Source organism: Pezoporus wallicus, unplaced genomic scaffold (assembly GCF_028554395.1).
Source record: "Pezoporus wallicus isolate ANWC-B61680 ecotype Strahan unplaced genomic scaffold, APGP_CSIRO_Pwel_v1 contig_3058, whole genome shotgun sequence".
In the NCBI taxonomy this organism is placed as follows: domain Eukaryota; kingdom Metazoa; phylum Chordata; class Aves; order Psittaciformes; family Psittacidae; genus Pezoporus; species Pezoporus wallicus.
Genome location: NW_026641153.1, coordinates 5,964,698 through 5,992,541, shown reverse-complemented (window position 1 = coordinate 5,992,541; position 27,844 = coordinate 5,964,698). Strand labels below are relative to the sequence as shown.

The window sequence follows — 27,844 nt, the reverse complement described above, 5'->3', positions numbered from 1 at the left end:
TCATAGAATCAACTAGGTTGGAAAAGACCTTTGAGATCACGAAGTCCAGCCATAATGCATTCTGGAAGCTGGGCATCTGACCGACACATGTAGCTCTTCTCTGTGGTCACAGCTCCCTCTGCAGTCAACTCGGCTGCACCGGTAACATCAGGCAGTGAAGTCTCCACAAACCCCGTGTTGTGGACCAGACAGGATACTCTTCAGTCCTCACAGAACTCCCAAGGAGAGCACCAGCTAGGCTGTGAGCTCAGCAAAGGCAGCAGAGGAGATTCCAACTCACTGCAAATCATTCACTTAAGCCTATGCAGCAAGCAGAGACCAGGATGACAAGGTCTGAGTCTGGAGGGGCACCACAGTACATCCCCCAGTTATATAGAGGGTGTGTGGCAAGGGATGCAGGAACCAGGATACTCAAGATCACTCAGTGAGCAGGGCTGGGAGGGGGGGATGTCCTAAAGTCTTCCCCTCATCAGACTTCTCAGTGTTGGGGTCAAACCAGAGGCTACTGAAAGGCTGTGTCTGTTTCCAGGTGGGCACGACAGCCCAGACACCTCACCCAATCACCAAGGGGTTAGGACCAACACAGGATAACAGAAGGAGCCTTGAGAGCCCATCAGTGCAGCCATTGGTGCTGTTTTGGCACCTTCTTCAGGCAGGAGGGGTAGTGTAAAAGAGATGAGGGCTTACATTTTGCACTGGGGTATTCAATGACATACCCACTGAGCAGCAGAAACGACACAATACAGCCCTGGATCAAGGTTTGCTCTGATTTAATCTGTATTTCAGAAAACAGATTCTGAAAGCAAAAGAATCTTTCAGAAAGCAAGAAAAAACATTGTAAAAGGTGAGAGGATCACGTCAGTGTGCATTACCCCACCCCAAATCCAGTGCATCCTGAGCAGCATACAACCACCTCCACAACCTGGCAGCACCAAAAGGCACCTCCTCCCAGGCTCAAAGGACTCCCCCCTCATTTCCACAGCTTGCCATCCATTGTAAGGCTAACAAGAGGCTGGTTTGCTCTTCCAGTAACTCCCGACCCTGTCAGTCACATTCTTCACTTGTGCCAGCACTGCAATTGGCAGTTGGCAATGCCAACACCAGGTCACATTTGAGGAACCCTACCAGCAACCAAGCTCCAGCCCATCAATCCCATTTTTCTATGTGAGTGGTTGCTGCTTCCCTTTTATCCAGTTCCTTACACGGTTGATTCTGCTGGTACAAATATGCCCATGTCCATCAGCTGTACCAATACCTTCCCATGTGAGCTCATACCGAGGGCTTGTATGAAACTGATTCGTTTTCTTTCTTTTGCATAGAAAAGGAAGTTGGAAATTCTTGCATAAAATCTTATGTTAATCTAGCATCATTACACAGGGGTGTCAGTGAGAAACTTCTAAAAACAAGAATAAACACATCAAGGAAATCAAGGTGCTATTTCAAGACCTTAATTCTTTGATTTTCTAAGATACAGCAATCCAGTTTTCTAGGTTAGTTTCCCTTGACATCAGTTCTTCAACCTCAGTGCAATTACTTCATATTAGCATACAATGATTTCCTGATGCAGCTTTTGGCTAAGTTACCAATCCAGAGGTCAACAAAGCACAGGCAAGGTCTGCACCCTCCGATCAGAGAAGCTCATTCTCAGGCCCATGGTTTCCATCCTGCTCTTCAGGGGTTGTTCTACAGATTAATTCTTTCCCCTTGCACAAGCCGTGCTCGGATGTTCCAAATATCCTTTAAAACAAAAATGGGACAAAGCAGAAAATCTTAAGGGCCAGCAGAAACAATGACCAGGATTCCAGTGTACAGACATGGAAATAGATATATATAGATACAGCTGCCTATCCATAGAAACACACCAGAACGTTCACTGAATAGCATTCCAAATCCTAAATATCAAGAACAAAAACACAGTAAGGAAGAGGTGCAATCTCCACTCCAAAGAGCTTGTTTGCAAGGCTGTTGGATGACAAGATGTCCATGGTTCAATGCTGGAGGGGGTCAGAAGAGGAAACATGAGCAGCACAAAGAACATCACCCTTGCAGAAGTCACAGAGCCTTCCCTGTGTGCCTTTGGGTGGTCAGAAAAGCTCCCAACTGACTACATCTTGCATACTGCTGCCCATGAGCAAGTGATAGTCCTTGTGCAGCAGGAACCAAGTAATGGGTATGAATGCAAGTCCTCAGCTAGAAGTCAGGTGCTGGGCAGGCACTGCTGTAAAGCAGAAACCACTGCTATTTGCTTCACGGTGATAAACGTTGGGCAAGCTGCTACCTCAGTTTCTCTGGGTGAGGATTACTTCTTATCATTAGCCTTTTGAAGGTGAAATGTAAGAGCTATGGAGCAATCCTCTGGAAAAAAGCTCCACCTGTGGTGAAAAGGTTAAAGCTACATGAACACAGACTCATCTGAGGTTTGAATGGGCACAATGGCATTTCTACTCATGAGAAGGCAAGAGCCTCACTGCGTTCACTTTGAGTTTCACTGCATACCCAAATAGCTCCAGGAATCCAAAGCCAAGCAAGCTGTAACTTTGCAGACAATGTGTAAGAACAGGATTGCAAAACACAGCTGGACACCCCATCAGACCCAGGCACAGCATGGGGAAAACAAAACACAACAATCCCCAAAGGAGAGTCTCCTCCACAATGCTCTTGATATTGGAATAGCTGTAAAATATGTACATTCAAAAGGAAAATCACTGCCTATCACTTCCAGACTTCACTGCCTCGACCCCAGCTGTGCCTGTGTTTGGGAACAGCTGTGGATGAAGAAATTCAGCACATTTCCCCTCCAGTAACAAAGTTTAGTGTTCTTTCAGTCGCCAAATCCCGGAAGAATTGAGCTTTGCTCTCCATTTCACACAGTGGTTTCAGTTTTTCACCACAAGTCCATTACCCCACATTTAGTTTTCTTTTGAGGCAGATGTATGCTGCTGCCAACATACCTGCTGTAGACTTCAGTGTAAACTGACGGGAGATGTTTAACCAAACAAATCTGGTCTGCTATTGCAGTCAGGTGTGGCTACTTGATTTAAAGGGAAAATCTGCCATTTGGAAGGGAAACTCTAAGAACTGTGGCCATAGAAGCTGTGGATGAGCACTGAGTTTATTGCACCTTCTTATACTTGAAATTTCAGGGCAAGAGATGACCACATCTTCCTATTTACATCATGCAGTCCAAATACAATTGCAAGGAGCACTGGTTCAGACAACTGTGAACAAGGAGATGCAGTGAAGGGCAAAGCTTGCATGGACTTCACCCTATTCCTGCCTTGCCATTTTAGCCCACCCCATTGTACAGGGAGAAAGCCAGACCCCCTCCAATGCTCTAAGAAGGGCACCTGAGGAGCATCAGAGCTAAGCCGTCACAAGAGCGGTCTGCAGCTCCTCCTCGCTTATGCTGCAACATCAGTCTCAGCCACATAACAAAGTGCTGATCTCAACTCCACCAGCTCAGCCAGTACTGGAAGGGATCCAGGCATGCTCATAAACCCCACTGTGACAAACAGAGCTGGAGGAGGAACTTCTAGAGCTCAACGGATGTGAAGGAGCTGCCCAGAGAGCAAGGCCACTTCTCCATCATAGTGAGAAGCAGCCTTATGAGCAGAAAGGCCTCCAGAAAGCCTACTGGTTATCCTGTGAACATCAGGTCTTTAGTTCTGCCAAACCCCTCTGCATCAAACAGCTTGATGTGCAAAGTGGGCATAGTAAAAAGCACAAATCTGTCACACAAGGGATTCTCCCTTAGGAAAGGGAATGGACCTAAAAAACATAAAGCCAAGTCTTACCCTGAGTTCCGCAGAAGTCATGTTGTACTTCTTGCGAACCATTTCTGCCAGCTCTTTCTCCAGGTGCTCTTGGGTTGTGTTCTTGACATCAATGTAGTAGCACTCGGAGCTGGCGAAGTGGCAGCTTATGCTCTGTGTGAGAAAACTGGGCATCACTCAATACCACATCAGTTGTGAATGACTGGTGGAAGCAAACCTCATGCATCCCAGGTCATGGACACCTCACCCCTTATCATGTCAGCGAATTCCTCCTTTCTGAGCACTCCTACTCTCCTGAGGGTTTTCCCTTGGAGAAATACTCTTGTTAGGAAATAATCCCGCCTACTGACATGCTCTTCTTCCTTTCCTTCTCTCCCAAACATTCCTCCAGCATGAACTGCACTACTTGATCCAAGGGTGTGCACTGATAGGACATGGGGGAATGGCTTTAAATTGACAAAGGGGAGATTGAGATTAGGTATCAGGCAGAAGATTTTCCCTGTGAGGGTGTTGAGGCACTGACACAGGGTGCCCAGAGAAGCTGCAGCTGCCCCATCCCTGGCAGTGTTCAAGGCCAGGTTGGACAGGGCTTGGAGCAACCTGCTCTAGTGGAAGGTGTCCCGGCCCATGGCAGGGGCTTGGAACTGGGTGAGCTTTAAGGTCCCTTCCAACCCAAAGCAGTCTGGGATTCTGCGAGTATCAGCAACCAGAGTCAGGGCTGGAGCAGACCTGTGTGTGCCCAGTGAGAGTGCTTACTTTCTGCACCCAGACAATCACATCAACCACTTCATTTTGCAATCAGCTCTTGCTTAAGCAGAGTCCAGAGGAAATAAATAGAAATGCCCCACTGGAAAAGCTCTCATTACATGAGCTGTGCCAGCTGCAGGTGAGATCATGCCAGACCTCAGAGGGAGCTGGACCATAACCTGGCTCAGAGAGCTCCAGGATAGTCACTGATTTGCCCCAAAAACAGACAAATGCTGGGATCTGGCACAGTTACAAGGAAGCTCTTGTGTTTCTGCAGGATATTAAAGAGGACTATTGCTCCACTGGCCGGGAAAGAGCCAGCAGATGAGACTCTGTACCTGATGCTCTCTCTGCTTGCAGTATTGCAGAAGGAAGGAATTCCACACCAGCAAACTTCTACAGGAGCTAAAGGAATGGGCCGTCTAAGCAGTCAATCCAGGCAAAACCAAAAAATAGAGCAGCCCATGCTGCAGTTCTGGGGTTTTGGGGGAAATGTCTGCATTGTTACTAGTGGCTGCAGTAGAGGCTACACTTCCCTAACGTGCCTGGATGAATCCACTTCTGATGAAGGATCTGGCCTCCAAAGGAGGGCACTTTTGCCTGTTTCAGTTAAATGATCATGATGTAATATAAATAGATGGTGTGGGATCAAATCTTAAATAGGAAAATGGATTGTGTTATCATATAAATCAGTATTATATATTGGATGATGGAGGGTCCTACTATCCAGAGAGGAGATACCAAGCAGGCAGGGGGAATAAAGTCAGAGAAGTTCTGATATTTGGGACAACTAAAAGGGAACTATTGGAAAAGCAAATATAGGCAGCCAGGCTTCAAACACCGATTCTACATCCAATTTCTACTCCTGTCCTGTTTTTCTCAAGCAGCACCGCAGCATGTGCTTATCCCAAAAGACAAAGATGTTTAAACATAGAGTGTGTAAAAGTGTATCAGTAAGATAAAAACTCATCTGAAAATTATCCACATACTCATGAGCTTATTAAAAATCAGAAATATCCTGAGTTCTATCGAGATGTTTTCCTACCTTTCGGAAACCTGTTGTCTTGTTTATCCCGGAGCCATGGATGAGCAGGGGGTGGAAGAACACCGTGTCTCCCTTCTCCATGACAAGGTGAACCCTGGGAATCTTCTCATCCTCATCAAGCAGCCCATGGAAAAGTTTGTTGCCTGCACCCTAGAAAAGAAGGCTGAGTTGAAATCACTCAGTTAAGATCACAGTGAGTGCCAGTTCTCAGTGCAAGGGGTAGCCACTGTTCTGCCTTCCTCAGGGCAGTGCCCACCTAAGAGCCTGCCAACTTGTTTACAAGTCTTCCTACTTCAAGCCTGAGCTACAGCAACAACTTCTCTATGTTCTGAAGCTGGATTCAGGCAACTAAGAGCATTTCTTGGCTGGAGAGAACAGAGAAGAATCCCTTAAGTGTGACCTGATGCCACCGCTGGGCTCCAGCCTTCTGCTTCCAGTATAATCATCACCAACACCAGGCCAGCTCAGGAAACACCCATTCTTAGGAGGAAGATCGTAGAATCATAGAATAGCTGCAAAGAATCAAGATGCTGCCTTGTATGTAATTGCATCCAGTTGTTCACTACCCAATTTCTCCTCTTTAGGATCATGCACACGCTACCAGGCAGCAGTTCACAGGAGGACAGAGTCCTCAGACTTGTGTGTCTATGCCATTATGCCGTGACACACACAAAGGTGGGAGCAGATGCAAATCTACCCAGGTTACATGGAGCGATGCCAGCCAAGCAACTCACACCCAAAGCTTCAAGTCAGTGTTTGCATAAAGAGGATCCATCACTGAAAACCCCAGCTTTGACCATCACCCCTCCAGGGTGAGCTCTCCCATCCCCTCATGCACACCTTCCCCAAGCCCCCTGTGCTGCTCTACCTGCTTTGGATAGCCATGAGGCTTCAGGGGCATCTTATGTGTCCCTGGCTGCACGACCAGGCAGCCATTGCTCTGGTCTGCCCTCTCCATGGCGGTCCAGGAGCACACGATGCGGGCCGCGGGCCGGAAGGGGAAGTAGTGCAAGTCCTGATGCATAGGGTGGAGAAAAGTCTGTTTATCTGCAACACAGGTTCAAAACCTTTAACCTCATCAAACATGACACAGCCTTTTCCTTCCCATTAAAACCATTGTTGTAATGTGTCCTAAGAAGCTGCTGCTTGACATTGGAGAGATTTTATGTACTCAGGGTCTACACCAGTACACCATGGAAGCCAAATGGGTTAGCTTAAACCTATCCTAAGGACAAGGAGCACGGTAGCAGCTCTTGGGACAGCAATGAGGACACAGTGAATACCAGAAGGCTGCATGATCCCACAGAAGACTCCTTTTGCTGGCCATCATTGCCACCCCCTGCCAAGTTTTCACCATTCCCTTTGGCTGCTCCCCAGCTATGTGGACTTTAACCAGCACAGCATTGCACAAACCTTTCCAGCACAAGGACTTCCAAAGAGCCGTTGCTGTCTGCAGTCACTTGATCTATGGCTGTGTTGCAAGCGGCACCAGCCCAGTCTTTGCTGCACCCAACACATATTTATTTAGCCTTCATTTAAGAAAATAAATCTCAATTTATGGACTGCAGCCTCCCCAGACAGTCTATCAGCAATCCATTAGCCTTTGCTCTAGAGGCTTTGTTCCCTAAAGTCTAAACAAGCATAAATACTTGTGAAAGTCTTTCTGTTACTTCTTTTCCCTCTATGGAAATGGAAACATCATCCACACCAAAACAGCCTTTTATAGCTATTATTTATTTTGCCATTGAGTTTGCTGCTCAAATAGATATAGTGAGGATGTTTCCACTGGCCTTACTTGCCTCAAAAACTCTCCTGAGATCTGCACCTCTCCTAAAGTACTCCTCAAAGATACTGCATGGAGACCTTGCAAATACAGAGCAGCTTCCCTTCTCTTGTCCATTAATTTTTTGTTTTTACGTTAAAAATCCACAGTCTTTTGTTGAATTTCCAAGCCAAAATGACAGCTTTCTGTGAGGCATTTAAGATGCCAAGTGGAGATGACGTGAACAAGTCAGTGTTTCAATAACTCAAGTGTTATGTACCTGCTCAGAAGCTGCACACATGAGAAGAAACACCTTAAAAGTAATAACCTGAGGCTCAGGTCTCAATTTTGCTAAACCAAAGCAGCTTATGCAGAGTTAAAGCTCATTTGAAGAACTGTAACATGGTCAGTCCAGTTCTCGTCCTCTCCCTGCCCACCACCCCTGCACGAATGATGATCTGTTTTCAGCAGCACGAGCTTGGCTTCAAGTTCCTTTGTTTGGCACCTATTCAGGTATCTTCCTATCGAAGTGCTGAGCTTGCACCCACTGTCAGTGAGATCAGGAGCATACAAACTCCAAGCAATGGATGATCTCTGTAGTTATCTCTATTCACCAAGGTCCACAGGAGCTCTCATTTTCAACACATTTGAAAATGTTAATGAAAAGTTAATGATAATAAGTTCATAAGCTTAAAACCACGCCATGTTTTAAACCCTGAGCCAGCTGTGCTTACATAAAGAACAACAGAGAGCTTGCTTGCTCACTTTGAACATGTGAGTGTTTAAAGACATCCAAGACAACCACCATCTTCGGCAAACATCCACTAAACATTGAAAGACAAGACACTTCATCGCATTTAGCCATGGTCAAAAGAAAACAGTTAACAAAGTGGCTTCATAAATATTCAGTTACTTGGTTTTGATTTGTCTCACTTATTTTTTCAAACAGCTTTTCTAAACCACTAAGTTAAATCTTAGCTGGGTAGACAGCACAGTAGTATCTCTATTTTCCTCTTATCCAAGTTTTCCTTACCAGAATCTGGAAGTTTATTTATCAGCATGGTGTGCATTGCCATGATGTTTGGTCCTGTGAAGCACTCAACATATTTGAGGACCTACAGGGAAGAATACATTAAGAATATAGATATTAGAAGCATGAAGACAAGAGGAAAGATTGCTCAGGAAGCACTGGGACCTGGATGTTTACTAGGGTACAGGAGGAGGTTGGGATAGGGGGATGCAGGACAGGAGGCAGAATCAGGCATAGCACATAAATGGGCATGGTGGTAGGAGATGGTGCAGCAGGCTGCTGGGTGGGGGCTTGAAGAGATGGGGAGGGTCATACTTCCACAAAGCTACTGTGGCTGTCTGCCATAACATGAGCATTGGCTGCAAAGCTGGACCTGCCCAGAGAGCCGGTGAGCTGCCTGGATAAAAGACATTCAGAAAGCGCCGCTGTTCTGTCCATAGACCAGCATGGTTTGGGCTCTCACATTCCTGACTGTCTCCGCAACGTATGAACTGAGGAGCACTGCTTTACATATGCCCTGACCAAAGTCCATCCATGCCATGCTCATGCAGAACACTCTTAAAAGATGGAATGATATTCCTTCCTTAGGAGTGACATAAAGGGGCTCTAAGGGATAAAGGATATAGCTTTAGCGGAACCAAAAATCAGCTTCTTCACACTGGCATTAGAACATAGATACATCCATATAGGCTCTTCCACCATCATCCCCCTTTTTGTGGTTACTTTTTAGTGTTACCTCTGGCAGAGTACAGTATCTGAACAACTCTTCATCCTCCTGGAAGTCCTGCACTTTATTAACCACTTTTTCAGACTGACCATACTGGGATCTCAAGGACTCATCTTTCATAATCATAGCTCCTGGTGGATTCACCTCCCTTCTACAAATCCTCATGAACTCCTTCCTGCAAAGCAGAGGGAATGTCCATGACGGGAGAGTCCAGCTTCTTTCAGATTCCCAGAGCTCCCTCCGGATGCTGCTGCACTCAGGAACCCGCAGTGCCTTCAGTGAGTACCCCATACCTGAAGCGCTCAATGTCTTCATCAGAAACGAGCTTCTTAATGAGCAGATACCCACTGTCTTCATAGAACTGCCTCTGCTCTGTGGTGAGGACATCATTGTCCAGGGTATAGCTGAGACACAGAGGAGAAACACATTAGTAGGGCAGAACAGGAGCAACGTTGGTGAGACCTGGCAGGAAGATGGTGACGTGGGGGATTAGAAGCTGCTGGGGAGAATCAGTGGGAAATTCTTCACATCTCCATGTCGACCTCAGCTCTTCAGGCCTGTAGCATTCCCCATGCTCTAGCATGGTGTGTCCATGGCTGTGCAGCATCTCTGCACAAAGCCTCCCGCCATGTCTGCGACAGGATTCAAAGCATCCCCTGTGCACCCTCCCAAAGCTGGGCTCGGTCCTCAGCAGCCTTTACTCTCAACAGAGATTCTGAAGCACATGGGAACAGCCTCTGGAGTCACACTGTCCATGCAGACATTTTCAAGACGAATGGTTGAGCTTCTTTATTAAACAAAGGAGATTATACCCTTGCAAGATACAAAAGACTACACAATGTCTGGTGATCAACACATGTGCTGGCATGGAAAAAAGGATTGAGTTCTACAGGTCGTATTTCTTTTTAATCTCTACGAAAAAAGATTCATCTTACCAAAACCTCCCTGGTTCAGTAACTGCACTCACTTGGGCTGAAGTAGGAACGCTTGTCTGGGATGGAAATTAAGGAATATATATTCAAGCACTACGGAGCAGAAAAACAGCTACACATGCATCCTGAATCCTGCAGTGCGTTAAGATGAGTGCTGTGCTGGACATGCAATTCATGCTCTTGTCTATTTTGCTTCTAACAGTCTTTCCCACCTTTGGAGTAGCAGGTCTGGCAGAGAAGCATAAAGTAACAGTATAGAAGTCTTGTCCCCACATAAAGAAAAGTCAGTATAAAATGCCTGAGACTCCAGAGTACTCCACATGCCTTGATTCATCACTCAGAATGTCAAGACACCCAATGAGATGCTCAGTGGAGATGTTTACTTGCCCAGTTCACCTCCCTATGCTCCAGAGAGCAGCCAGACCTACCCAAAACCTGCACTGCCTGCCTCTGCCCTCCTAAAATCAGAGCCAGAAGCCACATGGGGTGAACTTGGAACTTCAAATTCCTATGGGGTGGTGCAAAACCTCACCTTCTCTTCACTTACTGCAGAGATTAGGTCCCTCCCAGACTTGACATGGACAGCACCAAGAGGAGAGCTATGGGCTTGTCATCCCCCTCAATTAATTTCAATAGGTTTTAAATACACACAATTGTGTTCTCCTATGCAAAGAGAGGTGTTCTCCTTGACAGAGCAATTAAATCCCACTTGTTAATGGAGCCTCACAAGAGGTTTGTGCATGGGGTTGAAGCATCACTCAGGTACAAGGACAAAAAAGAGCATCTTCAGGCATGCACATGTTTGGAGACCCCTGTGCTTCGGGTTTTATGTAAACCAAAGACTTTCCTCTACTGCTTACCACTACCTTTTAAACGTGCCATAAATCAGGCATGCTTCTGGAATAGGTTTCATCACAACAGTTGCGTCTGTGGTTCCTACCCCAGGAAGCTTAAATGTTGGCTGGTCCGGAGTCACACACAGTGGGAGAAGAAACACAACACGTGTAGCAAAAATGATGAGCTAGAGGGAGGAAAAACTGCTGACAACTAGATGGAAGAGAGTGGGAAGGAAGAGGACATGGTGAGACAAGGTGGAAACCACCACAGCGAGTCCCAAAGCAAGGGATTCCCCAACTGAGGGCACTGCTGCTCCACACACCGTATTTCAGGTCCAATTTCAGTGCAGAAGGAACTTCTGGCCTGGCATGGGACTCATGGGATTCAGACTCCTAAACGTCCACAGGCAGCAGATGGAGACACAGGCACTGGCTGAACCCCAGCTGTGGTTCAACCTCCATTTCCTCAAAGAGGGATATAACAGACAATCCCCCCCACGAAGAGCTGGGCTCCATTGAACACCTTCCTCCTGGGCTTTGCAGCACCTCTTCCTCTCACTGTTTTTGCTCTTGCCATCTTACAACACTCAAAGGATAAGTCTGGGTTGCTTGGACAACTGAAAACAAGAGGTACACAGACTGGGAAGCAGCTGCCATCTCTGGTAGCTCATTTTGGTAAAGACAAAATCAGTGCCCTGATGTAACATGTATCACAGAATCATAGAATAGTTAAGGTTGGAAAGGACTTTAAGATCATCCAGTTCCAACCCCCCTGCCATGGGCAGGGACACCTCACACTAAACCATGTCACCCAAGGCTCTGTCCAACCTGGCCTTGAACACCACCAGGCATGGAGCATTCACAGTTTCATGAGGCAACCCATTCCAGTGCCTCACCACCCTCACAGTAAAGAGCTTCCTCCTTATATCCAATCTAAACTTCCCCTGTTTAAGTTATATCAAATAAACATATTATTAGATTCTGCCATTTACTTTATCCACATGCCTTTCTTGCTCCAGCCCAGCTTAGTTCTGTTTTTGTCCAAATCTCTTTACATCAGGACCACTGCAGCTGGATTTAAAGCCAAAACACCTTGGGCAGTGCCTCTCCTTCTTTACAACAAGGCTGTCTGGAACTTAGTTCCCAGCTGGGGTTAAACCATAACATTTTCCTTCATTTATTTCCGATGTTATGCTCCCACTTGCACCTTTGCCTTACAGCAGTGTGAGTCACTGCCATCCGTCTTCTTAGTTTTCAATAGATCTGAAGACTCCTACATCCTGTTTGATCCCATCCTTTTTGCCAATTTAGTGTAATTCAGATGAAACTTGTCAGCACTCAGCTCTCACTGAGAATCAGCAGCATTTAAACATTTTTTATGTTTTAAAAAAGCAACATTTAAGGCAATAACTTTAAAAACACCACCCGCACACAGCCCTTATTTAACTTGTGGACACATGGGACAGATCAACATGAAAACTTGTTTCTGCCCTGGTTTCCTTTCTGTGGTCTATCATAAAGCTGCCAGTCTCCAACACTTCCACCCCATTTCCCACTCACAAAGCAAACCCTGATGTTTCTCCTGCTGCTGGGCTACCAGTCGAGTCCGTACCTCCCAACAGAGGCTGAGGCTTGCTGTTCAGCTGCTAAGCCTTGCAGAGTCTATCACCCCCAAACCTCCAGAAGAATCCTCTGCAGGAAACCCCCCTGCTCCGTGCTGGCAGATATGTGCCACGGGTGGTTCATCAGATGCAATTCCCAGCACCCAGCCGGTTGCAGGGCTGAAGGTCAGAGACAAAGAGGTTTTTGGGGTGGGATAGGTGCTGAACCCAAAGCACCTGTCAGGGGTGATGGGGAAGCGCTGCCCTAGTGCATCCCTGCTTGCTGAGAGGCTGTGTGGGACATGCCCCCCCCCCGCAAGTCACCACCCTATAACCGTAGGGATAAGTGGCGCCTCCTTCCCAGGCAGGCTGTCCTTGAAGGACACACCACCATAGAACCCCTCCCCGCACACACAGGCAAGGCGCTGGGAGTCACTGGGGCTGCGGACGTACAGCCCTGACCGCCACAGGCCCACCATGCCCCCGCCCCGCTCCCACATCATAAAGGATACAGGAGCAGGGGCTGCTCCCACCCGCGGGTTGAGGTGCCGGAGGATGGCATCCAGCCGAGCCGCCGACCGCCTCCGGACCCGTTCCATCGCGCCGGGGCTGCCCCAGCCCGGTGCCCAGCCTCACCTTAGGAGCGCAGCCGGGCAGCAGCAGAGCCCCGTCGGCGCCTTTAGCCCCTGCTGCACATGCGCCGGCAGCTGCGCATGCTCAGAGCTCCACGGGAGGCCGGCGGGGTTGCGGCCGGGAGGGCAGGCGGAGGCTGGGGCTACGTGGGGAAGGCTCAGAGCATGGCCTAGCACCGCCCAGCCCCTACCCGGGGGTTCCCCCTCTCTGACAGCAGTGCCTGTGGTGGGGCACTTCCATCCGGCCTGTGGGAAGGCGCTCCCATGAGCACAGGGCACGGCTGAGGCTCACATCCCGTATCTCTTTATCTCCTGTCTCTAAGGAGACTGTCAGAGCTTGCCTCATCCCTCCATTAATCACTTTGGGGCGTTCTTTATGGCCCCGCTGTCACCCTGATAGGGTGGCAGAGTGTGTTTTGCACTGATGGAGATCAGGAATTAAATCCACATACAGGGTGTTGTGCTGGGTGGCATTTCTGTCCAGCCTTCTGGGACAGCTCTGGTGCTTTCCAGTGAGAAGAGAAGGAGCAAAAGGACTCAGGAGTCACAGTGCACTGGGGAGGAAGAAAAAAAAAACACTCAGGGGTGGAAAACCTGGTGTAAGGAGAATGGGAAGCAGCATAAAAAATGGGGAGCTACAAACAGGCACTGGAAAGAACAAACTTTATAGCGGCTTGGTATTCCTCTGAAGCTGGAATACACTTACAAGTGTATTCAGCATACACTGTCCTTAGCACACTCTCATCTGCTTTAATTAACTCCATGAGTGCATTGACTGACACGTGAAGAGAAGGATATTAAGGAACTGAACACAGCTCCAGGGCCTGCAGCACAGTTACGAAAATGGTTTGCATCATCTCTGCATGTCTCCCTCTTGCTGCTGCACCACAGAGCCTCACACCTTCTGCAAAGTGGACTTCAGGCCCCCTGTGTCATGGTTCAGGCTGGCTTGTGCCATTGGTGTGATGGTCATTCATCCCCTCCAGCCCTGTGCAAAGCAGATGCTGCTGAAGATCAGGTATTCCCTGATGGAATCTGCTGTCCTGGCCAAGGGGATTCATCTCTGAGCAGGACAGAGCAGGGAGGTGGGGACAGAGGTAACAGCTCTGAGGAAGGTGAAGGTGGGAAGAAGACATTGTGCTGCCTGCTCCACATCCAGCCTTGCAGGCGCTCTCCCAGGAGATGGAGAAGTTGGGGATCTGGATGAGAGACTAGTGGTAAACTGAGGGCAGCAAATCCAGTAACAAATACCCTATAATAAGCTAGAGAGCAGCATTAGGACTGGAGGTGAGTTATGCTGAGAATCTGCATTATTTTGCCAACCCAGTATATGCACATAGATCCTCATGGTTTGTTCATAAACTGCTTGCTCCTGAGTGATCCAGCCAGGCCCTGCTCCCAAAGATGCACCACAAAGAGCAAATCCCCTGTTGCTCCAGGCAGTCTGATGATTACAGGGTGTACACTAGATCTTTACATCACAGATACTTCAGGAAGCTTAACTGCATTTTGCAGCAGGTTTTTCTGGAACCCAAGGCGACATGTTGATGTCAGCTGTCAATATACTAAGCTTTGTGTTGGTGCTACAGATAAACAGAAGCCAAGGCATGGATAGGAAGTGCTTCTGAACTTAACCTGTATCTTAAAAGCTGATTTCCTTTAAAACTCAGCAGCAAAACTCCCAATGATTTAAGTAAAGATGTACCAGAGCAGGTTTACCTACTCTATTTGTGGCAGCTGCCTGGACCGGGGTACGTCCATATTTATGGCTCCCATAGGCAGCAGTTCCGTGTGTGCTCAGTGGAGTCTCATCCTTGGGGGCTACAACAAAACATGGTCTGTTCACAAGAGTGGGACAAACAAGGTAAGGAACCCAGACAAAAACCTCTCAAAACCATTCTGTGTACTCAGAAGTAGCAGCAGTGGCAGGACCAGCCCTTTATTGCCAACGAAATCAGACCTTTGACTCCAGAGCTATAGGAAAACTCTTAGTTACAGGTAAACAAAGTTATTAAAAGTCAAGTCAAATGCAAGTGAGGGGAGAGCAACCAGAACAAGTTTTATTACCAAAGTCCTAATTAGAACTGCACTGAAAGGTCTCTTTGTAATTCAGATATATGCTGCAATTGGCTTCACAATCCAAACTGAAAGAGAAACCTCAATAAATCTTCATCTGTTTCAAAAGCCAGGTGAGATTTCCATTCAAAAGATAAAGCAGAACAATGTTACACACACCAGTTCTGACACCGACCTGTTTGCAATGTAGATATTTCTTCCACTGGTACATGTTTGACAGCATCTTATGCAAAGGTGTCTTTGATACCTGGGAAAAATAAATAAGAAGTGCTTAGTGACTCTGCTGTCTTGATTTAGGAGTTTGAGAACTAAGATGCTTTTTATACATACATAATACATATTTACATAGACATATATATAAATTTTCCAACAAGAGCAACCTCAAAAAGCTAATCTGTGCACTGAATACAATTATTCCTTTTTACTTACTGCTGCTCTGGTAATCTTGATAATACTGCTGGTAAGACCTGGTAATACTGGCTTGTGCAGTGTCACTGGACCACCGTGTCACATCAAACTGCTAAATAATACAGGATACCTCCTCCACCTTGGCGTGGAGAAGTGGGTGATTATGGTGCCCTCACACTCATAAAGACCATGATCAGACTTCAATACAATAAAAGACTGATGTCAGGTCTTGCTGGCATCACTCAAGGCTGCAGCGCTAAGAACCACACGGTAGCATCAGCAGCACGACGGCTCGTCGTGGTGTAGCCATGTACTCTAAACAGAGAAGCATGCGGACCCAAACCAGTCCAGAGCAATTTTTCCAGTCCATTGGTAAGCTTCACTCAAGTACAGACTGAATCTCATGAACCTAGGAAAAGAAACAAGGGAGAGATTTTCTTCATTATGAAAACTGATGGTGGCATTCATCCTTTTATTAAAATTAATGGCATTGAAGAGGGGCTGTGCCTCTGCAAAGTACTTTTACAGCTATGTCTGTTGGTTTCCTGAATTTTATGGAACGTTTTTATACAGCTGTTTTGCATTTGGCTTTTAATGTTTTCTGTTCATTAAATCACAAAACTAATAAAACCTAAATGATTGAGATTTCTCCAGCAGTACAGGAATGGTCCTAATGCACAGTGTTATAATTTAATAAGCATCTCAATTGACTGTTAAAACCCACATTATGATCGGAACTGTAATTCCAAAGATGAGGCCTTTGGAAAGCTTAATTTACTGTGGTGGGAAGTGGCAGCTGCTCCAACCCAGCAAAATTAGCTTTTTCAACTCAGATGCCAGCAAAAACAGATGTAGATGAGACAATAACAACAAAATCCACCACCAATGCACAGGTTCACTTCTCATCACCAGAAGATTCAAGGACTTCTACAGATACATTAGCAGCTAAGAAGAGGCAAAGGAAAGTGCAGACACAATGAAGAACAAAATAGGGGGATGTCGGGACAAAGGACATGGAAAAGGTCAATGGTCTCGATGGCTTCTCTGCCTTGGGCTGTGCTGGCCTGGTCTGTTATTTGGCTTCCCTGTGCTGAGCAGTAGGATTTGGGGCCACAGAGCATCACCCACACTACAGCAGACTAAGCTAGAGACCACTGAAGCAGGCTGGGCATTCTCAAGCCCATGGGACCATGTGGGCTTTATCTGTAGGAGGCAACGTGACTGCAAAGCTGCTCTGTCTTCCCTGGTACCAGGAAAGGTTTCTAATGACTGGGAAGAGGCAAATATCATACCTGTTTTCACAAGGGGGGTAAAAGAAGGATCTTTCTCAACCTGTCTCCTAGAAGACAGTCCAGTAAACCCTCCTGGATTTACTGTGTCTATGTTTACCAAGGACAACGTGATTTGGAACAGCCAGCACAGATTTACCAAAGCAAATTGGGCCTGGCCAGTCTCCTCACCTTCTGTGATGGAATGACTGTGGATTAGAGTAGAGCAACAAGCAGCCTGCATCTTGACCTTGGGAAGACTTCTTGGGACAGAAAGGGCTGTGATGAGCAGTATGAAGTGCACTTGGTTACTAGTTGCATCTCTCAGCATTCAGTAGCAGAACTGATGCTGGTTTACATCTCTGTTACTGACCTGGACAAGAATGAATCCTCAGGAAGCTGGGGGAGCCATCCTGATGGCTGGAGGGACCTCAGCAGAACCCCCTGGAAGTTCAGCAGAGTGCTTTACCTGGCATGGAACACCTCTGTGCTGCAGGACAAGCTGGGTCCTGCCTGCCTCCAAAGCTGTTTTGCAAGAAAGTACTCGATGGACAAGTTGAAAATGAGCAAGTGGTGTGTGCTTGTGAGGAAAAGGGCTGGCTGTGTGTTGGGCTGCATGGACAAGAGTGTGGCCACAGTGTCAAGGGAAGTGGTTCTTCCCTCCTATAAGGCAGTTTGTGCAATTACATCTGGTCTAGTTTGGGGCTCCCCAGCACAGACGCTGACATCCTAGAGTGAGTTCAGTGGAGAGCCACTAAAATGAGGGGGCTGAAGCACATGGTACTCAAGGAAAGGCTGAGAAAATAGCTCAGCTTGAAGAGGAGGCTCCAGGGAGATCCTACAGCTACCTGCTAGTAGCTGATGGGGAGAAACAGAGAAGATAGCCACAGTCTTCTTGAAAGCTTACAGCAAAATTGAGAGACAATGGGCACAAACTGCAGTAAGAAAATACCCTGTTAGATATAAATCCTGCAGGAATGGGAAGGCCAGCATTGAAACAAGGGGTTCAGAGAGACTGAAATCCCTGTCTTTGGAGGTATTCAAAGCCTGACAGCACACAGGCCTGAGCAACCTAATTTCACTTCAGGATTGTCCCTGCTTTGGACCAGGAGACTGCAAGACATCTGTTCTAAGTCAAATTGTTCTGTGAGTTCAGTTACGGTGGTAGGAGCATCCCCCAGGTGACCTACTACATAGGGAACGTGCATCTGAAGACAAATCTATTTTTACCTTGGGAGTCTCAAGAGCATTCTTCTGTTGTTATGATTTTGCCTTCTCTGATGGTTGGAGATGTGGGGCAGCAGCTTTCTCGTGCCTTAGAAAGACACAACAGCAAATATGTCAACATTGCAAGAAAAGGCACAAAACAGCAGTGGTTGTAATATCAGCATTAGCTTAAATATGTCTGGAGCAGCAAAGCCTGTGCTGAAGTTTAAATGCTGCTGCTGGAAGCAGAGCAAGCCTGATTAAAGCCAGTTGAGACACTGCAAGCAGAGGATACATGATGTGTTGAGAGACAAGTCGAGCAGCACTGCCTTTCACGAAAGCAAAGTCCTACCTCTGGCTCCTGGCCTCTCCTGAATCTCAGGGTTTGGGCAACCCCTGTGCAGCTCCTGAGATGCTGCAACCTGGCTTCCCTCTCCCCAGCATGGGAAATGGGGTCTTAGGGCTACAGTGGTCCCTCACCTCTGATCTGTGGGTCCAACATACTCCTATGGACACAGACAGCTTCACAAGTGCCAGAGATGGCTGGAGCCATCATAGCCAGCTCTGAGCATCAAAAGCTTAAAAATACCCAAGTTTTTCCTTAGTGGTTTGGTCTTGCAATTCCAGCTTAGATACCTAATGTGTGGAAGCCTCCTTCACAGAGATGTTGCTTTGTTGAGGTCCTGAGGCTCCCAGAAGGGATTCCTTTCTCATAGAATTACAGACTGGTTTGGACTGGAAGGGACCTTAAAGCTCATCCAGTTGCACCCCCCTGCCACTGGCAGGGACACCTTCCACTAGAGCAGCTTGCTCCAAGCCCCAGTGTCCAACCTGGCCTTGAACACTGCCAGGGATGGGGCAGCCACAGCTTCTCTGGGCACCCTGTGCCAGCCCCTCACCAACCTCACAGGGAAGAGCTGCTTCTTAATATCTAATTTAAGTCTCCTCTCTTTCAGTATAAAGCCATTCCCCCTTGTCTTGTCACTACCTGCCCTTGCAAAAAGTCCCTCTCCAGGTTTCTCATAGGCCCCCTTTAGGTATTCCCCCTCCTGACCACCAGCCTTGGGAAAATTCCTGTCCAAAAGCCAAGTAAGAAGGTATTTTGTTACCTTTCTCCTCTTCAAGCACCAGCCACAGAGATTCCCAATCACATCCTGTGGTCAGCGTGCAGATGCACGCCAAGGTCTCTTCCAGCCTGTTTACCAGACATTCAGTAACAAATCAGTACAGCACAGGTTGGCCACGGTGCCCATCTGTCCCCCCCTCACCCACTCAGGTTTGCTGCCCTCTCATTGCAGCATTCACAGTAGTTTTTGTATCATTAAGAAGAAAAAGGTCAGTCCTGAATTTGTAGCCAAACATGAGCTCAAAATAACATCTAAAAAGGAAAGGCTAAAACTCCTTGGACTTTATATACTGCCACAGATAAAGTGTTATTCCTTCCTGATGCAAGGGGGGAAGCAAAAGGCTGAGGAAACCACCATATTCGAATCATGTTTGGGTTGGAAGAGACCTTCAAGTCCAAACACGCCCCCCCACCCGTTCAGTGGGCAGGGACATCTTCAACTAGATCACATTAGAACAGATACCGGCTTTTCAAGAACATCTACTACTTATTAAACTTGTTGATTAGGCTGGTGGATATTCCAATTGTTAAAAGTCTTTAATCTCCACTCTCCTCACAACTTCGATGCAGTTTTGCAAGCAGTCTCCTCATACTGAGGGATAGAAGCTGGTGCATGCAGAGGTACCTGTGTGAGCAAACAACAGTACATGACATTTATGTCAATGACTGAAGAGAGGTCAAACAACTCTTCTCTGCTGCTTTGTTATGGCTTTTTGATGCCAGAATCTTAAATAACTGTTTAAAAGGAGATCTTTAAGATCCACACTTTGATTCGGAGAAAACTCCAGGGACAAACTCGCCAACAGAGTTTCAAGTTGACAAGCAGGTATTCTTTATTGCGGCGCCGGGAGACACGGGGGATAGCTCCTCCTAACGTGCGTCCCCGAATTGCTATACAGGTCATCCTTATATGGTCACTGAGCATATTACATCATTTTCCAAAGTTTCCGGCATGCATACAGAAACGTGATGGTGGTCTTTAAGGGTCGTTTTTCTCAACAATGTTCATAACCAGCTTAATTAATATTACAGACATAGCAATCACCCTGTCCTTCTACTTATCAGTTAGTTTAACTGCACTCATCCTGGACATCTGCTAGTCCCGGATACTCCCTGATAGGTGCTTACACCAGCTTAATGGGTTTATTAACACCCCAAACATAGCAATCATCCTGTCCTTTTACTTATGAGTTAGTTTAATGGTGCCCACCCTGGACATCTGCTAGTCCCAGATATTCCCCATCCCCAAATCCTGTTTTTCTATTCTGCTTTTCTGTACACCTTTTGTACTAAGGTCCTAGGGACCTGAAACGATGTCAACTGCCTGCAAGCACCGCAGTTATTTTCCATTACAAAGCCATCACACTTAACATTGCTTAGAACTGATTACATTTTGTGCTTTTGTGCCTCCTTGTCTCAATTTAAAGATACACAACTTTGGACCTGCTAGCCCAAACTGTGCCTTCCTACAGTTTATGCTTTATCTACAACTCTTACTTAGCAAAACAAATCATAAATCGCTTATACAAATGACCACACTCCTGAACAGCTGATGTGATGCTAACAGGGCTTCCCAACTCAATTATCACCAGCCTGCCAAGCCAGGAAGCACTTTGGGATGTAAATTCCAGTCATCAGGAAACATCAGGAGAGGCTTCCACCATCCGCTCACCTGAGAGGGGTTTTGCTCATGGCTGACTCCAGCCACTGCAAATGGAAGTGTTCCTCTGGAAGTCCAAACAGCTCCTGCTAGAAAGGTTGGTGCCAAGGCTGTGAATTTCATTTCACCTTGTTGAAAATGCAGCCTTCCTTCCTCCCAGCGATGAACCTTCCACTAATCAAGGCCCATCTGGGGAAGGAGCAGTGTTGGTTTCACACCTGGGTGATAAACTAAGCATGAGAAAAACACCAATATCCACCAACTAGTATGATTTTCTGCTGAGGGTGAACTTGCAGCTAGCACCAGTTTAAAATACAACAGGTTTGTAACAAGCACTTTCACACGTAAGTACCCAACTGTTTTGCTTTTTTAAACTAATAAAATGACCTGTGTACTAGCAATCTTGACCACAAAGAAAACAAACAGAAGCCAGCTCCACTATTTCGTATCATGATACAGAACACACTTCAAAAATGGGAGAAAAAAGGTATTAAAATCAGTATCTTTTGCACAGACAACTGGTTTGTGAGGCTTTATTTTCAGAACTGCTGTGAAAAAACTTTCTCCAAAGCAAAGCCAAAAACTCAGTTACGGCTTTGAGGTTTTGGGAAGTTGTCTTCTTCAGGAGCACGAGGCTCTGTGTGGTTTAGGCTACTCACAAAGTAGGGGAAGAATAAAATGAAATCTAGTTTTGCAAGGGATACCTGCTGAGAACACAACTAGTGGAAGAGAGATGAGCCATGTTTGCCAGTTGTCACAGGAGCAAGACTGGAGCTGGGAACCTTGCTCAATGTCTGGACTGGCTCATCTCTAGTGACTCACTTTTCACAGACAGAAGCCCTTGTAACTCTTGCTGGTACCAGTAACCATTATCTAAGATCCTCTTGCTGTTGGGGAAAGCTGGGTTTCAGCATCATTTCCACTCCCAGGGCTACTCTCAACCCCTTGTCTGGCAGAAGAAACAATTCAGAACCACCGCATGCTTTGTGCTAACCAAATAGATAGTATACTTGGAAATAACCTGCTTGTCCCCAGCTCTGGTATGCAGGAGGGAGATACTCCAGATTACCACTGGCCATCACAGCTTGCAGACGTGATCAAAGGAGAAAGAACAACTATCAATATAATTACACTTGCAATCAAATAAACCCCCTGAGGAGCTCTCCTCTTTCCAGTCTGTCATTCAGGTAGGAAGCAAAAAAGTTGATGCACTTCTACAAGAGCAATAAAAAAAATTAAATATTTATTTTGAATAACAAGCTGAAGTCCAAGCTGCAATGTTGGCAATGTAGATTTTAAACACAGATCACAAAAAGCGTGCAGAAAAATGTATCTGAGCAAAGAACAAAATAATACTAAGGAATTATACTAAACAGCTGCTGATTTTAAAGGAAGAACAAAAAAAAAAAGAAGGCTGGTAATCACTATACAAAATATAAAATGTATTAAACACTACCATCCACAGAACAGAGGTTTATTTTAGTTTGATTATATTTAAAAATTATTTGTGTAGTTATTTATATAGCGACTTGTAAATGAATATTATACAGGAACCTCCTTTTGGTCTGCAAAAACCTTTGTTGCACTATAGCACATCCAATCACATTGCAAAAGAAAGAAAGAATTATTTTTTCCATACTCTCAAGAAAGAAAAAAATCATTGATAATACAGTAAATATTGTCAGGTCTACAAATAATAAAGTTAGAAATTGACTCCTTCTACTCTGAAGTGCTATCCATGCAAAGTCAGCACTTGCTGGTTTAAAGAGAGTGCACTACCAAGCAATGTCCAGGGTTGTGGATGTTCTTGGTAAGACTAAACCTTAAGGAACACCACCAACAAAACCCAAAAGAAATAGAAATAAAAATCAAAGATTGAATGTAATCATGCAACCTTCTTTCTACTGGGTATACCCATGGTGTCACTTCTCAATTTATTGCCTTTCTGGAATATCACTCAAGGCATCAAAATTAGACTTATGATAAATATACATATAATGAAAGGACACAAACTGCTATTTGACACTACTACTGGTAATGTCTGTGCTACGTGAAAGCACCTTTAAAAAGAGCCTATGCGGCAAGAGATAAGTGTCTAAAGATTCAAAATGAATCAACAGTATTGGATAACAATATAATTCTCAACTCAGAAGCTGCCTCAAGATTAGGTGCATCTTCAGTTAATGTAACAGGAAAAAAAGGCAATGGATTTTATTTCATTAATTGTATCCACTCATAAACTGACCGAAGGCCACCAGATGTGCAGACACAACAAGTTTTCTCTTTACAGTTCTTTAAATTGTAGGATGATAAAGGAATAGATCTATTTAAAAACAAAACAGCCATTTCATCTACATTAAGAGGTGGCACCGGGCGTGGGATTCACGTTCTGAGTGGCCACCTGAGGCGCAACTTCGATGATCCGAGGCTTGTCAATGATCCGCGCCGTGCGGTTGCCCTTCTCTACGATGCCAATGATCCATGCTTGGTGGCCTTCGCCGTACTTTGGGGACTTGATCTCTGCACAGAAACGTGCTGCCTGTTCTCGTGGTAAACAGATGAGGAGGCCTCCTGTGAAGGTAAAAAAGAGCATTAAGTGGTCTGATTGCAAAGCATTTTAACCTTGACCTGCCAGATCCCTCTTTTGACAAGCACCTGGTGACTTCAATCTGTCAAACTCCAAGAAAAGACAATGGTGGAAGTCTGAGCTCCTGCTTTACAGAAAGAGGTTTGTGCCTGGATTCACTTTTAGTGGCTATGTAAGTGAAGCCAAACACGCACAAAAGATGTTGGCAAAAGGACACCCTACTGATGCCAACAAATGACATACTGAAACAACATCAGCATTGTGAACTTCCAACAGAGGACTGCAAAGCGCTTCTGCACAGAAGCGTTTTGGGTAAAGGTCATCTTCAGACACCTATAAGCACATACTGGTAGCAGCTGATTCTGCAAGCAATCCTCTTGTCCACAGTGAAACTATTCAGCAGAGTAGGGACTAGTATCAGAGAAGGCAAGAAGCAGAAAATGAAACACAGGCTTGATCCAGAGCTCCCTTTTGACCCCTTTGTTTCAGAGTTTTCTAACCTTTTTTAGCATTTCCCATGAGATTTTTTCCTCCGAGACAGCTGAATAATATTTGATTTCCTACTGTTTTTCAGAAGCAGCACAATAATCAGGGAGCAAGCTCCCCATTCAGTTGTTAAACCTAACAATGCTTCTATTCCAAAACCAAGAGCACTGAAAAAGGCAGATTGGCAAGTGCATTTACTAGAATGAGTTTCACTGGCAGCTCTGGCACAGACTTGCAGGAGGCTCTGACCACATCATTAGGTGTTTTGGTGCTGCCCTTTATTACAAGAGAATCCTGCTTTTCTCTATCCCTTTTTCACATTTATGCTATGTTGCAAACATGTGAAGCACTGCAACCCAGAGCAGTGATCTCATCTGCAGATGCTTAATTAGAGTTTAATTTGAACTGAAAGAAGGGAGATTCAGATTAGATCTTAGGAAGGTCTTCCTGTGAGGGTGGTGAGGCACTGGTAAAGGTTGCCAAGAGAAGCTGTGGCTGCCCCATCCCTGGCAGTGTTCAAGGACAGGTTGGACACAGAGGCTTGGAGCAACTTGCTCTAGTGGAAGGTGTCCCTGCCCGTGGCAGAGGGTTTGAACTGGATGAGCTTTAAGGTCCCTTCCAACCCAAACCAGTCTGTAATTCTGATTAAAGCTCAAAGCACTGCACAGCTCATGTCTATACACTATGCTATATTCTGACACACAGTAGCCTCTTGTAAGGGATGTTAAACTATCTTCTCCCATTGGAAAACATAGAAGAACTTGGACAAGAGAGAACATTTACACAAACAGGAATTTGGGCACACGCTGAACCTTGCTTACTCTTAAGGAGTTATTTGACCCCAAGTCTTCTGGTCGGGGCAAAGGGCAGATGGGCATCAGCCAGCAGCATAAACGGTGCCATCAGCTCTGAGCCAACCCTGGGGGTGAAAGGGCACCTACTGAGCCAGCCACCCTAAGCTGGGTGCCACCTCCTCCTCTGTGGCCCCTGGACAGCTTATCATCACCTTGGGCACCTTTATTTTGCTTTTCCAAGCAAACAGTCCTCTCGTAGTGACTAAAGAGACTGTGAGGAAGAAGCAATTACTGAAATGAGAATTGTATATGAGGATGTGTGGAGCTGTGACAGTTGTTTTTCAGGTTCTATATGAAGCAAATGGGTGTTCCAACCAGAAAAAAATGCCTCTCTCTTGGAAGACAATGTTTAAGCTACTCCAGATGCAAGACACAAACTGATTGCAAAGGAATTATGTACCACTGCCATGGAAGGCTCTAAATCAAATTGAAGATAAACTTATGTCATGGTACGAGTCAGGAAAGAGGTTTACAAGTGGTAGTGCAGAGAATGTGCTAACTAGCCAGAAGACAGAAACAGAAGTATGGTGAAAAAGGAAATAAGGAAGAGTACAAGAGTAACCTTCACTCCATTATCTTTTCACCACACACGCTTTTCCTGCTAATTTGCATCACTTGTACACATACCCAGTTAGCATTCTTTGGCAAGGTCAGAAAAAATGCACAAAATCCTAGTTTCCAATCAAGAATCACTTCCCACCCACTGACTGCATCCCACAGCTTGGTCAATAACCCTTATTAAAGGCTGTGGGCTACTCTCAGTGGGCAACAGGATTCCTGTATGTAGGGATTCTAATTATTTTCTGCTAAATTGACCAGTCTCTTTAACCCTTTGGGTAAGTCCTTAAGGTATTGCACTAAGTAGTCTAGCCTATGTTACCGGTGTTCCCAGCTGCTCTGGGTTTTGTCCCCTGGACAACCACAAGAAGTCTTCACCGGTGCAAGGTCAAACCCCCAGGGAGTTTAAGTTGTTGCCTGTAGAAAATGAATCCCCAGTGTCACTTGCACTGAAGCAAGCAGCAGTTCACGGTGCCACGTTTCTAAGGTCTGCATCAGCCACTGCTGAAGACAAAGCACATGAGCTGCAGACTGAATACACGAATGGCTGTGGCAATTTGAGAGTTGGCTGCATGTTGCTGTTGGGGGCTGGAAGGATGCAGGTACTTGGTGTCTGCCCTCATTTACCTTACTTTTAAAAATGAAGGTTTATTTTTGGGTAAGAGGTTTTGAACATTGCTGTTTTAACAGCTGTTTTGCAAGCAGGGAAGTGGACACTGAAGACTTCAAAAGCAGAACAGACAATTGAAACCAAGTTGTCCTTGCTCCTACTAATGGCTTCCTCCCAAAGTGACTTATGAAAGGATGAGATAATTCCTTGCCTCTTGTCAGGCACTACCACAGCCCTTCTTTTCTACCCATCTGCCTGTTTCCACAAAGTCGGCACAAACACTAAGTTGCTGAGATACTTCTACTACACTAAAAAAGGTGGCTGACACCATTCAACAGCTTCCGAAGTTATCAGGACTGACAAAAATACACACATGTATAAATACCCCACACAGTAACTCTAACTTGTTTCTGCAAATAGCCAGTCTAATACACAGAACTAATTCTTCTGAAACAAACTGCCTGACTGCAGCTTTAGCTATTGCCAGAGAGTTACCTAAAAGAGAGTGTAAAATCATGTAAAATGGCAATCTGAAGAAAATACACCATAAGCAAGAGTGCCTGGAGGATGGAACAGATCACATCATAGATCCTTCCAACACTGACTTTTGTCAACAGGTGCCCAACAAATGTGCACTGAAAAAAAAACCACACAAGAGTCTTAATATCCAAACTGTTTTCCAGTAAATTTCTCATTGCCTTCCCACTGCTGAAAAACATCTGTTCCCAGATGAAGAAGCCACAGACAGCATTTCTGGAAGTTTAAGCCAATAGCGAAAGAGTGTATGTGTACTGTGGTATGAGTAGCCCTGAGCAGCTCCCCCAGAAGGCATCCTCACAACTGAGTATACAGGCACAGCAAGGCAGATGCTTCATGTAAATCAATCCCAGGACATGAAGTGTGTTAACAGCCCAGGTCTGAGTGCTAAGGAGCCATCCCAGCACACTGTGCCCAAACTAACACACATTGCTGCAATGTGTCAGGCTATCCAGCATAAGCTGAAAGCCTATGGGAATGCACTTACAGAGCTTTCAGAGCAGAGCTATTGCATCCACGTGGCTATGGATCTTTCTAACACTTGGCAGACACAGCCCTGTAACAAATCCCTCCAGCCACCTCTAATGCGAGAAATGCAGCGCTGTGATGAAATCAAATATACATGTTTGAGGCACCCAAAGTTCACAAATGACCAGATATGTCCTGGTTTTCCCATCAGCATCTATGTTGAAACCTGTCAGCACTTCAAAGACACTTCCTGCTCAGTCCCAGAAGAAATTCCAAGTCAGCTGTTTTCCACTTCCAAGTACTCTGCCAGCAGTGCGGACATCCGCGCTGCTTTATATTCCTTCAGTGGAAGGACAGAACTGGATATCCCCAGGGTGCAAGACAGGCAGCTCTGAAGACTGCAGCATTCCATAACCATTCCCATACAAACCTCTGCCACAGCCACTCGTCTGAAAGAGCATCTTGCAATCCCAGATCTGTGCCCATGCTATGTTTTGGACTCCTTGCAACCAATACCAAATGCTACTAGTGCTCTGGTTGTGCAGGCTCCTGGGTAGTAAGAATCTGTCTGGTACTACCAACCTTACTGACGCAGCTTGCCAAAGTGCCACCAGATATTTCTGGTCCCTGATGACTGACAGTGGATTTGAACTCTTGAAAGGATTCATGTCCCATATCCTATTACACATCATCTGAGCCACACTGTCGCTGTAAGACAGAGTGTCTGTTTAAATACAGATGGCTAAGGAACAGTTCAGCAGATCCTGGTAAGCTGTGTATTCACTAGGGGGGAAGTTTATGGCTCTCACTGTGACACTTCTTTCCAGATCTTCAGACTGTTTTGCTTCAAGAGGCCCCCTCAGTTGTGAGCTGCAGAGAACTTGGATAACACTTTTGGAGAGCAGGAAGAGGGTG

At 45.9% G+C, this 27,844-nt stretch overlaps 2 protein-coding genes and 1 long non-coding RNA gene across 6 annotated transcripts in view; all 3 read right to left on the bottom strand.

The window, feature by feature from the left end:
- Window positions 1-753: 753 nt before the first annotated feature.
- PHYH (phytanoyl-CoA 2-hydroxylase) lies at window positions 754-13,079 on the bottom strand. The gene is made up of 9 exons (XM_057422506.1): window positions 12,966-13,079; window positions 10,020-10,075; window positions 9,378-9,488; window positions 9,094-9,259; window positions 8,361-8,442; window positions 6,434-6,612; window positions 5,566-5,715; window positions 3,795-3,926; window positions 754-1,737 (listed from the first exon to the last, which is right to left on the bottom strand). The coding sequence occupies exons 1-9, from the start codon at window positions 13,050-13,052 to the stop codon at window positions 1,684-1,686; spliced, it is 1,017 nt and encodes a 338-aa protein (XP_057278489.1). The 5' UTR covers window positions 13,053-13,079; the 3' UTR covers window positions 754-1,683.
- A 3,358-nt stretch (window positions 13,080-16,437) lies between these two features.
- Window positions 16,438-21,036, bottom strand: LOC130606290 (uncharacterized). Its single transcript, XR_008973934.1, has 3 exons — window positions 20,842-21,036; window positions 19,654-19,794; window positions 16,438-18,145 (listed from the first exon to the last, which is right to left on the bottom strand). It is a non-coding gene; the product is annotated as an uncharacterized LOC130606290 (long non-coding RNA).
- A 1,005-nt stretch (window positions 21,037-22,041) lies between these two features.
- The window catches only part of SEPHS1 (selenophosphate synthetase 1), a 25,226-nt gene continuing 19,423 nt past the window's right edge, over window positions 22,042-27,844 (bottom strand). For all 4 annotated transcript variants that reach the window (XM_057422500.1, XM_057422499.1, XM_057422501.1 and 1 more), the window contains exon 9: window positions 22,042-23,400. In XM_057422500.1, coding sequence (XP_057278483.1) covers window positions 23,186-23,400 — 215 coding nt within the window. In that variant the 3' untranslated portion in view covers window positions 22,042-23,185. The remainder of the gene's footprint in view (window positions 23,401-27,844) is intronic.

Bases quoted from the DNA above. Each gene is read 5' to 3' on its own strand.
- PHYH (XM_057422506.1), bottom strand. From the start codon at position 13,052: ATGGAACGGGTCCGGAGGCGGTCGGCGGCTCGGCTGGATGCCATCCTC. The intron at 10,076-12,965 runs GTATCCTTTATG...TTTCCATCCCAG, and splicing joins TGGGAGCAGCCCCTGCTCCT to ACAAGCGTTCCTACTTCAGC. The intron at 1,738-3,794 runs GTAAGACTTGGC...TTTGTTTTAAAG, and splicing joins TGACTTCTGCGGAACTCAGG to GATATTTGGAACATCCGAGC.